The sequence below is a fragment of the Liolophura sinensis genome, chromosome 11 (assembly GCF_032854445.1).
Source record: "Liolophura sinensis isolate JHLJ2023 chromosome 11, CUHK_Ljap_v2, whole genome shotgun sequence".
Lineage (NCBI taxonomy): Eukaryota > Metazoa > Mollusca > Polyplacophora > Chitonida > Chitonidae > Liolophura > Liolophura sinensis.
This window is the reverse complement of record NC_088305.1, coordinates 13,160,533-13,173,286: the sequence shown is the minus strand read 5'-3', so window position 1 is coordinate 13,173,286 and position 12,754 is coordinate 13,160,533. Positions and strand designations below refer to the sequence as shown.

The following is a 12,754-nucleotide window of genomic DNA, read 5'->3' as shown; positions in this document are numbered from 1 at the left end:
ATTGAAATTCTGCTATTAGATGAACAGATTTGCATGTGTTCTTTCCCTAAGCATAGTTAGATGTATTAAGTTAAGCTGCACATAGTGGTATTGCGTAATGTATTTGCCATGTAAGTAATACAGTGAACATTCCTGTGCACACTGAGTACACAGGTAGATGTACCTGTTAGTCAATACTGCACTGCTCTACGTGATATTATACCATGAGGTATAGACTATCAAGGATGAGACAGGGATGAGCTGTCCTCAGATGACAACATCTGAAAGCAAAGATGGTCATGGGGAGCAGACTGTCTATTAAGTTCTGGTGACCTCTCCAGGTATATATAGATTTACCTGACAGGCACACCACCTTATCCTCGGGTAAGGTTGCAGTTACATGTAAGTGAGCGACGGAATCCTGATTCAAACACATGGGCTTCTGATGTTCAACAAGACAGACCTGTGACCACTGGCCTAGTCACAGTCCTAGCAAGAGGCATTGTGATAAATTTTTTTGTTGATGGCTATTTTATACACGTAGGAACAGTAGAATGTGCATTACGTGGATCTTCTTAATTATGCAATTATGGTAATACTTGTACATGATGAGGATAAAATCTATAACAAATCCCTTATGCCTTTATTACATGTATATATTTCCCTAGTCCACTGCGGGATATATTTACTTACCTACATCTACATATGCTTATCATATGTAGATTATTGCATTATGATGCATGAAGGACCAGTTCGGTTCGTAAGCTCAAAAACTAAATTTACAAGGAGGAAATGAAAAAATAAATGTAGATGCACTTCTGAAAATATGTTTTCATAATTTAGAGATTAACCCAGTTTAAAATTTATAGGAAGTACAGTGAGCATAGGAGATAGGGACAGAAGTCAGGGTACAGATGAATATTTATCAGTAGAATAATTCTTCACCGACACTGCATATAATTCCATATACAGTATGTATATGGCCTACTTTTGTAACCAGCATTCATCATGCATCGTAGTGGTGATGTGGACAGTGGAGATTCAGCTGTTCCTATGTAGGTTGGGAGGCTTACAGTACACACATGTACATCTATAGTGTATGCATAGTCATACAGGTGTGCACAGACTCGCTCTTCTTACCTTTACATGTATACCAAATACATGTGTGTGTATGTTTTACATTTAGTGTACTCTGCTACAGATATCTACGTGTACGGTGTATGTCCTCTTTGATACATGCGTGAGGTTAGGATTATGTGTAATTTGTTGTCATTCGTGTTCCAAGGAAATTTTGAGAAGGCCACAGGATGGTGTAAATACAGGTACAATCCCTTCGAACAGAATCTCGGAAGGCCTACAATTAATTTATTTGCAGCCATAAACTTGTTGATTATTAATTCCTTGGATATGTATTTCAATGCTTACATGTGTTTACCATTGCATTCCTGTTTTAAAAGCTATCTGGTATTGTGTAGACACGTACATGTGCAATATACAGATGGAAGATGAGTAATATAGCCCCGATGTCAGTTCGTAACTGTGGTGCCTGTTAGGTGGAGAAATCCAGCCAAAGCGACAGGACTTACGGCAGTCTGTACTGCTGTTTAGCTGTCGCAAGAATTCTGCTGAACTTGAGTGTTAAAATCAGTGCGTGATTGTTGCCCGGCTCTAACAAATGTACATGTACTATACATGTGTATTAACATTATACATTGCCCATCAGGGTGCCCCAAATCAGAACTCCATTGCTCAATGTCTGATTTGAGTGGTATTTTTGAAAAGTTTACCTTTGACCTTTTATCTGGACAGTGTGTAAATGAGCGCACCTTGATCTCACAGGTATGTTATTAGAGAGACCAAAGAAAACTGTGTGGTGTATGTCCTGTGTAGATATGACCTACTTTTACTGCTGGGATTGTAACTTCCTTTGACTAGGCTAGTTTTACCTGGGTCAAATCCTCAAGGTGTGCTTTGTTTTAACTCACCTTTTTTTTACCTGTGGCTGTGAGGTGTGTAGAGTGTTAGTGTGATGTCAGTATGTAATCAGTTCACAGAGCACACCCTGATTTTGCAACATTACTGCGTTCAGTTGTGTTTTATAGTTTGATGTCAGTTGACAAACCTGTAGTGATCTGTCTGATGTCTTTTATGTAGTCCACACAGACTAAGACTTGCTAAAGTGCAGTATAAACCAGATGTATTTACCTTTATATGTGTGACGAAACAAAAATGCATTGCATACGTCACCCTTGCATAATGACATCACCCTTTTCGTGTGAAGAATGTCAAGGATTTAGGACGCTTTTGTAACGTAGGGTTTGGGAGCAGCCTGTCATGTGGGTGGACTCGTGATTCATCTAAACCCAGTTTTAATACACCTATATAAATATATCTGTGAGGTGACAAGGTGTACTGGATACATGTGTAGCTGTTCAGAGAATAGGACTGATTGTTAGAGGGTTGTCAGTAGGTGCTGTGTTCATTGATGATACATGTATATATATTCAGCACAGGTAGACTGGCATGCATGTACGCTGTACCTGTAGCCTCACGAATCAGTAAACTGCAGTCTGAAGATGACTGCACATGTGCATGTATTTATGCCTGTGTAATTGTTTTCAATTAGTCTTGCCTAATGATCAGACCCAGCGGTGTACTGTAGTTTGGAAGAATAGGCATCTGTTCTGTTTGCACAGCAGAATATGTGGGCAGTGTTTAATGAATTTGGGTCTTTCATTAATAAATTTTCTCCTTTTTCCTCACAGGGTTTTGGTATGTACACGTTTATTTAAAAGTGAATGAGAATTGGGTGTTTCATGGGAACTGAGACCTCTTCTTAACTATGACTGTGTGTACCATGGAGTAATGTAGGAACATTTTCATAGCTCTGTGAACAGGTTAAAGTTCACCAAATGAATATCTAATCTGAAACAACTCTGTTTTTCTTCAAACACTGGGTAAAAAAAAATTGAATATCATCAGATATCCTACAACTTACACATGTATACTGTACCAATCCTTATGGTGATGAAATTAACATAGATGGGAGAGAGAAAACTTTCCAAGGCACACTGACTGACTTCATAGAGCCTTTCAGGGTTTTGATGATGATTTCTCAGCCTTGACATTAAGATTTGTGTACACATAATAGCATGTGCTAATAATAACATCCAGGAACCCTCACTGATTGCAGACAGGGTTTTCATATTACCTGCTGAATACCTTTAGATTGTGGAAATCAATAGTTTACTGACCGGGGAAGTTGTTTACAGTATAAAATTACATAACCTGACATGTACAAGGGAATCACACTGGATAGAAATACCCGTTTTGATATTGATCAAATCTTTGGATTACACACATTGTGCAATACTGCCTTCTTCTTGAACTTGTGATGCTGTCAAAGGTACAGGTCTTATTATAAAGACTTCTCTTGTTGTGGAATTTAGCTCAAGCTCACACTGTTGTGTAAACTATTTTGAGATGCCTAAAACATGAAAACACAAGAAATGCTTGATAATGTATGAGCCATTTAATTTTCTGAGACAAAATAAGTAAGCCTTTCAAGGTGACAGTATGTCATAATAAAGGTGGGGGAAAAGGATACCCACATTACATGTACATCATTGTATGCAAATTATGGTGGGCATTCTGTAGTAGTGTGCAAAACTTGTGGGCAAATCATGGTGTGCATTCTGTAGTAGTGTGCAAAAATTGTGGGCAAATTATGGTGGGCATTCTGTAGTAGTGTGCAAAACTTGTGGGCAAATTATGGTGTGCATTCTGTAGTAGTGTGCAAAACTTGTGGGACGTCCATTAAATTTGTGGTCTGGCCTGCATGGCCCAGTCGGTTAGCACGCTATTGCTAACCCGTTGCTGATCCTATAATGACCCAGGAGTCTCTCACCAGTGCGGTCGCTGTGAGTTCAAGTCCAGCTCATGCTGGCTTCCTCTCTGGGAAGGTTTGTCAGCAACCTGCGAATGTCCGTGGGTTTCCCCCAGGCTCTGCTTGGTTTCCTCCCACCATAATGCTGGCCGCTGTTGTATAAGTGAAATATTCTTGAGTACAGCATAAGACACCAATCAAATAAATAAATAAACTTTGTGGTCTGAGACTTGGCCATGTGTAGCACAACTGCTTCGGGTACAAATATAGAGGGTTTGCATGGCCTAAATGTTCATCTGGCAGCCATATTGGAGTACTGTGGATATACCATGGTAACAAGTCTCCAATATGGCTGACTGGCTGTGTCATGTGCAACTTCTCTTGTTTATTATTAAACAGAAAATTTATGTATGAGCATGTCTGTATTGCATGGTTTACATGGCAAGTCTTCCAGGAAGTTGATACATTATGTTAATGGTGTTATAGACACTGTACAAGTCCATCCTGGCCGGTACAGACCATTATGGCCTAATGGTTAGAGTGTCCGCCTTGTAGTCACGAGACCCGGGTGACACCATTGTCTGAGAGGTTAGAGGAAGGAGACAGGACTGGTTGTCCCAGTGTCAGTATAGTGTGACTAGGTTGGGTATCTGTTGACTTCATCATGATACTTCAGTGGCGGCAGCACGTTGGTGGCATGGACTCGCCCTAAACCCCAAGCATTCATTCATGGTCTGTACACAAGTTTTTATACATGAGAGATTGTGATGATGTGGGACAGTTGCAGTGTTGCAGTTAGTGTTGGTGACCAGTTTGGCCAGAAATTCTTCGTTTACAAGGCCAGTTAATGCACTTTTATCTCAAGTTTCCAAAGTGCAGACTTGTATTTTTTGTATGTTTTTTTCCATGATGTAATACTCACATATATATATATTATCATATCAAATACAAACATGTACATGTACATGTATGTACAAAGAATATTCATTTGTATAGGATTAATTCAAAGCTGATTTGCGAGGTTCTTTTGGTAGGGTGGTGGTTTATAGGTAGGACGGGGGGTTATGGGTGGGGTGGTGTTTGATGGGTAGGGTGGTGGTTTATGGGTAGGATAGGGGGTTATGGGTGGGGTGTTGTTTGATGGGTAGGGTGGTGGTTTATGGGTGGGGTGGGGTGGTGTTTGATGGGTAGGGTGGTGGTTTATGGGCAGGATGGGGGGTTATGGGTGGGGTGGTGTTTGATGGGTAGGGTGGTGGTTTATGGGTGAGATGGGGTGGTGTTTGATGGGTAGGGCAGTGGTTAATGGGTAGGGTGGTACATGTAGCTTATGGATAGGGTGGGGGTTATGGGTAGGCTGGGGGGTTATGGATAGGGTAGGAAGGGTGTGGGGCTATGGGTAGGATTCAGGCTTGTGGATAAGGTGGGGGTTATGGCAGGGTTAGGGGTTATGGATAAGGTGGGGGATTATGGGTAGGGTGAGGGGTTATGGAAAAGATGGGTGATTATGGGTAGGATGAGGGGTTATGGAAAAGATGGGTGATTATGGGTAGGATGAGGGGTTATGGATAAGATGGGGGATTATGGGTAGGATGAGGTGTTATGGATAAGATGGGGGATTATGGGTAGGGTGAGGAGTTATGGATAAGATATGTTTATTATGGGTAGGGTGAGGGGTTATGGATAAGATATGTTTATTATGGGTAGGGTGAGGGGTTATGGATAAGGTGGGGGATTATGGGTAGGATTGGGGTTTACTCCATTCATAAAGGGGTTGAAATCTAATGACGTACAGTAAGTGAAAAATTATTGAGCCTGTGCAGCTTAGACGCTCTTATCCTGTGAAACTCTTATCCTGTTACTTGCAGGTTCACCTGATGTCTTTTTTTTTTTCACCACAAGTCTAAGCCAAATTTAATCAGCATTTTGGCTTAGTTGAGTGGATGATGTAAACAACCCTGGAAGGTTTTCGATGACTTACGACACATGTATCTACATGGGCATTTACACATATACATGTACAAATTACAGCTGCATGTAGACGTACAGCAATTTACGAAAACCTTTGCAGGGAGGGCATAGTTACATTGAATTAATTCCCGCATGTGTATGTTAATAAAGCTGGAACAGGTGGACATGTGGTTTGCAGTTATTTGATCCTAACCTTGGACAGGTGTGGGTACATGAAGTCCCTGAAACTGATACCTTAAATCTTTCAACTTTTGCATGTGAATTATTTTTTTGAAAGCCTCTGAATTACATTTTCAGGCAAACAGGCATCCAGATCCAGTTGGACAGACTACAAATTTGAATTAACCCTTGACTAATTTTCTCCATAGCATACATGTAAATCTGAGCCTAATTACGAAGGGAGGATCCCTTAGAGATTGTTGATGGGGTAAAGGAAAGGCCTTTATTACTGAGCTGCGCGAGAATTTGTACATTCCTCGGGTTACACAGCTCATGGGGCCTTGGGGACAGTCACATCGACAATGTCTTTGTCACAGTTTAGATAGTCTTTGACGATGACTTGTCTTCCACACTATTTACCCATAAAATGACCACCACATAAGGGGTGTTAAGCAACAATCAAATAAAAAAATAAATAAATAAATAGATAAAATTGGACCGTCACTTTGTGTGTTTACAGAGATTGGATAGAGCTGTGGTGTTAAACCGTGAAGGATGCCTCCTCCACCACCCCCGGCTCCCCCACCCCCGCCGACGGCGCCGGCCCCTCCCCCTATGGGGAAGAGTTCCAAGGGGCCGTCAAAGGGGGGCTCGGCTCCAGTGAACCGAGGGGCTCTGTTGGGACAAATTCATCAGGGGGCCCGGCTTAAGAAAACGGTGACAAATGACAGAAGTGCACCCCAGGTGGGAGGTAAGCTGTGACTTGGCTCTTCTACAGATTTGTCAACATCTACACGTTTGTCATTATCTAGATTTTGAACTCGATTTGTTTGTAGTGAAACAAATCAAGTTGTTTAGCTCAACGTTCACATTTTTTTGTGTTTTTTTTTTTTTTTCAGAAACAAAGCCATTCAGTTGCCATTAGGGCTGATATTTTTAGAGTTTTGGTAGTAACAAGTAACAGTTGCACATCATGGGTACTGGTAGATCGAGAAAAAACACTCCAGTACATGCTGCATGCAAACACTGCTAGTTTTCATCCTAATTACCAGAGGCTATTCATTGAGAAGGTCGTAAGTCCACAGCAGATGAAAAAAGTTTGTGTTCAAGGGAGATAACTCTAATGACCATAAAGTGAATATGTGCTATATTTGAGTGAATGAGTGTAACACTGTTTATAATGATATTGTAGTCTATGTTCAAGCACCTTGATACAGTGTACTTGTAGTTGTGTTTTGATTTTTATTTGTTCTACCAATACTATGAAGATTTCGTTATTTTTCTTATATTTAAGTGCTGATCAATGTTTAATTTGATCGGTACTTGTAGCCCCACTCTACCTGACTGAAGCGGTCTAGTGTCTAGAGTGTTTGCATTATTGGGAGAGAGCCATGTTCACTCCTTCATTTGGACATCACTCATGGCTGCGCCTATGACTTTACAAATTTACAGTTTTGATACTTTCTGGCTTTGAGCGTTTTGATATGAGTGGGTGATGTGGAAGGGAATATTGAATCGCAACTCCCATGGCTATGGAGCTCTGTGATGACAGAGGGAAGGCGGCTGTTGTATCATTATGACACAAAAGTGGTGTCTTTGGAAATAATACATGTAATTAATAACAGATATTGGTCTGTGGAGAAATTCATTGTGTCGTTGAAAATGTGTTTTGAGAAAAATGTAATGAGTGAATATCAGATCAATGAAAATGACGTTCCACCTTTTCGTTCTTTTGCAAAACCAATCCAGAAAGTAAGAAAAAAAAAGTGGCTGTAATTCTGTCAGCAGAACTATTGTCTTTTAATTTTTTTTTTAATCAAACTTAGATCTCCATGTATACAATATTTTGGTTATATACATATTCTGGAAAATGGTAATTTTGGGTTAAACTGTACATTGTGGAAGTTCTGGGGATTCCAGTGTGATGTCTTTTTTTGGAAAAGTTGGGCCAATCCGAGTAGTTTTTACATGGCCTGGTACAGACTACAAATAAAAATTTTGGTCTAGGTTTTAAATTGAGTGAAATTGACTTTTAGAACTCATTAGAACTTGAAACATGCAAATACAAAAACATTCTGGGAGTGGTTTACTCTATCATATCATGATTGACCGCATTCATGTACAAAGATATGGATAAGCAGGCAAAGAGACCGTAACATAGAACAGTGTCCCCGTCACAGCAAGGGACATAACTCTGATTTATTTATTTGATTAGTGTCTTACACCATACTGAAGAGTATTTCACTTATATATTTATTTATTTATGTATTTATTTATTTATTTGATAGATGTTTTACACCGTACTCAAGAATATTTCAATAATACAAGAGCGACCGGCATTATGGTGGGTGGAAATCGGGCAAAGCCCGGGGGAAACCCACAACCATCCACAGGTTGCTGACAGACCTCCCCACATATGACCGGAGAGGAAGCCAACATAAGCTGGAGTTGAACTCACAGCGGCCGCATTGGTGAGAGGCTTCTGGGTCATTATGCTGCGCTAGCATGGTAACCAACTGAGCCACGGAAGCCCCCCATTTCACTTATACAATGGTGACCAGCATAGTGGGAGGAATCTGGGAAACCCACGACCATCTGCAGGATGCTGGAAGGTCTTCCCACTGCATGAGGTGGACTTGAACTCACAGGGACTTCATTGGTGGGGAGGCTCCTGTGTCATTTCTCATTATATTCTTAGTTGTTCTGCATGTTTGTGTGGAAATGCTTCCAGAGAAGGAAAAGTTTAGTTACATGTACATGTGGACATGTAGTTTATTTTCAGCTGTTTCATACAATTGTCTCTGTTCACTGCTTTCTGATGGCTGAGAAGGTTGGTCAAACATTTCCCCAGTATCCCTATGGTACTTTCTTAATATTTTTGAATATGATATATACGGTTCGTATACATATTTTTTTTCCTGTGGTACACTCCCATAGTATTTCTGAAGATATTTATTTCACACTGTCTTAAAGATGTATTTTATTAATCTAAACATATTTTTTATTTTTGCAATACATGTATTTCAACACTTAAGTGCAAGGCAAATATTTCAGGAGATGAATTTTTAGCAATGGTTGTAGTGATTAACAGACATGTTTGATGTTCATACACGTGCGTGTGTCCATAATAATATGTGGGTGTGCTGTACCTTGCGGTGGTCTCTTTCTTCAGGTAGGAAGCAGGGTGGGGGTGACCCAGGGGGAACTACATGTAGACCTGTGAGTGTCAATCGTTCTAACACTGTGGCCTATTCTTCAGCAGGACGAGGTGAACGCCCTAAACCCCCCGTACGGCGGAAGCCGAGTCTAAACAACCCAGATGGTACAAGCTAACCCCGTCATCGTGTTGCTGTTGTTGTTGCTCATACGCTGATGCCACTAACATATCCATGCATGACGGCTTATATTCTTTCTTGTTTAGGTTCGGTGGTATTGTGTTAGAACAGTTGACAGCATTCCCTGTTTCCTTTGTTTCAGTGTTGGTTATTTGGGTTTCTTGTTAAATGCAGTTGCTGTGTTTACAATATAAATATGTACTGTATGTGTACCAGGTTTATGGCAGGCCTTTACATATTCTTGTGATGCTCTTCCATGTGTTCATGGCGTTCGGTTCTTGCACAGCTGTTTTATGTATTTAGTGCATTGCAAAACACCATAAGTGATGGGTACCTAACCAGATTGTCATGAAAAAGCAGACTGTTATGTGTGTAAAATCAGAATCATTTGAAGAGGCATTAATAGTGCACTTGTTTATTTCCCTGTGGAAATATACATAAGTAACAGACCATTTTGTGGAATTTCTCATTGAAAAGTAAAAATCTGACTCTTATGTCTTCAAGAGAATACCATAAAGACATTTAACTGCAAAGTTTTGTTGTCTGTACTTGGGCTATTTACATGCAACAGAAATTCTAGCCAGCATATTTCCTGTGCAAACTTACCGGTTGGACATTAAAATAACCACTTGATAAAAGCTATTTACACAGGGCTTGCCAGATTTATTTCAAATTTCAAATCTGGCGAGCCCTGTGTAAATAGCTTTTATCAAGTGGTTATTTTACTGTCCAACCGGTTGTTGCAGTTGAAGTGAGTTGTTTGGCACATGATCATGCGTGTCGTTGGTTTGCCGTCAAGCTGGCACCCCTCCCTGAGTCATCAAACATGACAGTTTCACTTACCTTGACAGAACTTGAGCTCTTATTAATGCTTGGTAGAAATCCTCAAGTCGTCTGTGATTGAAAGATGTCAAAGTCTGCATCAACAAACCAACCTATTTCTAACAATAATCCAGTTGTCGAATTTTTTGAATTGAGAAATGAAACAGATGGTTGCGATCATCGCACGCTGGAACCTTAGGCAAGGTACATGTACGTGCTGGCCGTTAACATTGTGTGGGGTGCTTGGCATAAAGGGGTTGGTCCAAATATCAGTAGTTGCACTGGGCATGACTGTCCATATACACGCACATCCACGCCTGACCATTGTGGCTAGGTGAGACATCAGATAAGTTTTATATGGGCATACCGGTCCAGTGAGGAGGGGCTGTATTAATATGACAGAGCTGGGATGGCCCCACTGATGTGTAAAGGGAGACTGTTATGACTGTTTGAGGCTTTACGGGACTAGCCTAACGTTACCAGGCAGTTTATGAAATAGTCTGTTGTGCCAATCCCAGTTAATCTGAGTTGTCTCCCCTTGTGCAAGAATACAATTGCAATTCTCTCATGCAAACAGCTAATTCAAATATTTATTATTATGAATGCTGCTGTTTTGTTGTGGATCTGAAAGTCTCTGCAGATCACATATATGTGTGTACATTTTACAGTGAGTCATTACCTCCCCAGAACAGCCTGGTTTCCTTCCACCATAATGCTGGTTGTCCTCGTATAGGTGAAATATGACATTAAACTCCACAGTCACAGTCAAATAAATAAATATCATGAGACGTGTATGTACATGTAGCTGAGGTAATAGAAAGCTCTGCTGATGATATGTACATTTCTGTGGCATGTGTTTTATACATGTATTTGGTTTTGGGGCAACCATGCTAAGCTGCAGGAATGTAAGCACTCTTTTATGGTATCAAGTTTACACATTTATACCCAGAAGCATGTACACATAACCTGTTATTTGTTTTATTATAGAATGTGTATTTAGCATGATTTTGCCTTGTGCAGCATTAAGATAGGGCTTCAGATACAGTAGCTTTACATACAGGGTGTTCTCATAACTAGATCTTACCATTTAGCCTTTTAATTTTGGTCTTCTTCATTTATGTATCTTTTGTCCTGTATGGTACATGTGTAATTCTTGGATTCCTTAAACTTTTTTTATGGTTTAAAAGAATAGTTTTTGATAACAGTTTAAGAGTTAAAAGCGGGTAAAGTCTACATTTGTTAGCTAGGGGAAATGAGTTCAGAATTTAATTACATTTTGTGAAAGTGTTCTTTCTATATGCGGATGTGTTTTCTGTTTTCTTTTGTTTTGAAAAATTTGAAAACTTATATTGAAATTTGGAAGAATATTGATGACAGAACAGAAGGGCTTGTATCCTGTACATATACATGTGATATCACCATTATTGAGCTTTTAAGCTTTCCAAGAAATATTGTTTTTTTTTTTTTTTATGCAAGTAAAATTATTCAAAGTTAATTACATAAGCATAGGTGTATTTTCAGTGTTGCTTTACATGATGCATTAAGCCCACAAAATGGCTGACAAATTCATACAGTTTCCAGGAATGTTAACCTTGAAAGAAAATTTTTTAATCACTTAAAAGACACATGTGAGTTGTTGTTTTTTTCTCTTGCTTATTATGTTTCATCTGAATGTATTTTCTTCATCTAAGCTAATCAGTTTATCCTTGTAAAGTGTGTTGTCTTACACGAAGTCTTGTTGTTGTTACAGGTGTGAAATCTAGCCCGGTTGGTGGCGGAGGCGGGGGCGGGGGCGGAGGTGGGACGTCTGGGGGTTCAGGAGGGAGTAGCAGCTCAAGCCAGGGCTCAGGCGGGATGGGCAGCTCTGCAAGTCTGGGTGGACTGTTTGCTGGGGGAATTCCCACATTGAGGAAGACAGGGAGGCTACCAGCGGGTTCTGGGCGTGAGTATTCGAATTATACATAGCTCCGTGTACAGGCATGGGAATTTTTTTTTTTTTTGCCAGTTGGCAGATTTCAGACTTTTTTGTTTTAATTTCAAAGAAACAAAAGCAGCTGACTTTGTCTTAACAGGTGATTGCTAATGCAATTTGGTGGTTTGGGTGAGGTATTTTCAGACTTCCTTTAGAATTTTCAGACATTGTTTTCTGGCCGTATGTACTGGCTGTCATTTTTGCAGTGTTTTTGTTTGAAACAAGACCAAGCAGACAATAAGGTGCATGTACATTTTCTTGTGCATTGCTGACGTATCCAAGTCCCTGTCAAATAGACCATTGTTCTCTGGCAATGCGTGGGCAACAGTTTCCCCACAAAACGTCCTCATAAAGGCAGGAAGGAAAAATAGACTACACAGCTTGGGCCTAAATAGGCCTCCTGAAGTGCCTGTCACTCAGCAATAATGTGACATAGTTTTTGAGGCATGAAACTGCAAGAAGTGGGACCCTGCCTATTAAAGAATGCCTATACATTTCATGTACGGGTTATGTCACAACAGTGACAACTATTTTCTAAGCAACAGAATGTAGAAAAACATGACATCAGCCATTGAGAGTCTCAGAAATGTGAAGAGATCTTCAGTGAAGTGGATTTTTTTAGCATAAGTAGAA

General features: G+C 40.1%; 1 protein-coding gene across 3 annotated transcripts in view; it reads left to right on the top strand.

Moving 5' to 3' along the window:
- Positions 1-12,754, top strand: part of LOC135478012 (WAS/WASL-interacting protein family member 1-like) — a 40,517-nt gene that overhangs the window by 6,639 nt on the left and 21,124 nt on the right. For 2 of the 3 annotated variants that reach the window (XM_064758263.1, XM_064758264.1), the window contains exons 2-4: positions 6,513-6,743; positions 9,165-9,314; positions 11,900-12,091. In XM_064758263.1, the coding sequence (XP_064614333.1) occupies positions 6,548-6,743; positions 9,165-9,314; positions 11,900-12,091 (538 nt within the window). In that variant the 5' untranslated portion in view covers positions 6,513-6,547. The remainder of the gene's footprint in view (positions 1-6,512; positions 6,744-9,164; positions 9,315-11,899; positions 12,092-12,754) is intronic. The other variant, XM_064758265.1, reaches the window with a different exon arrangement.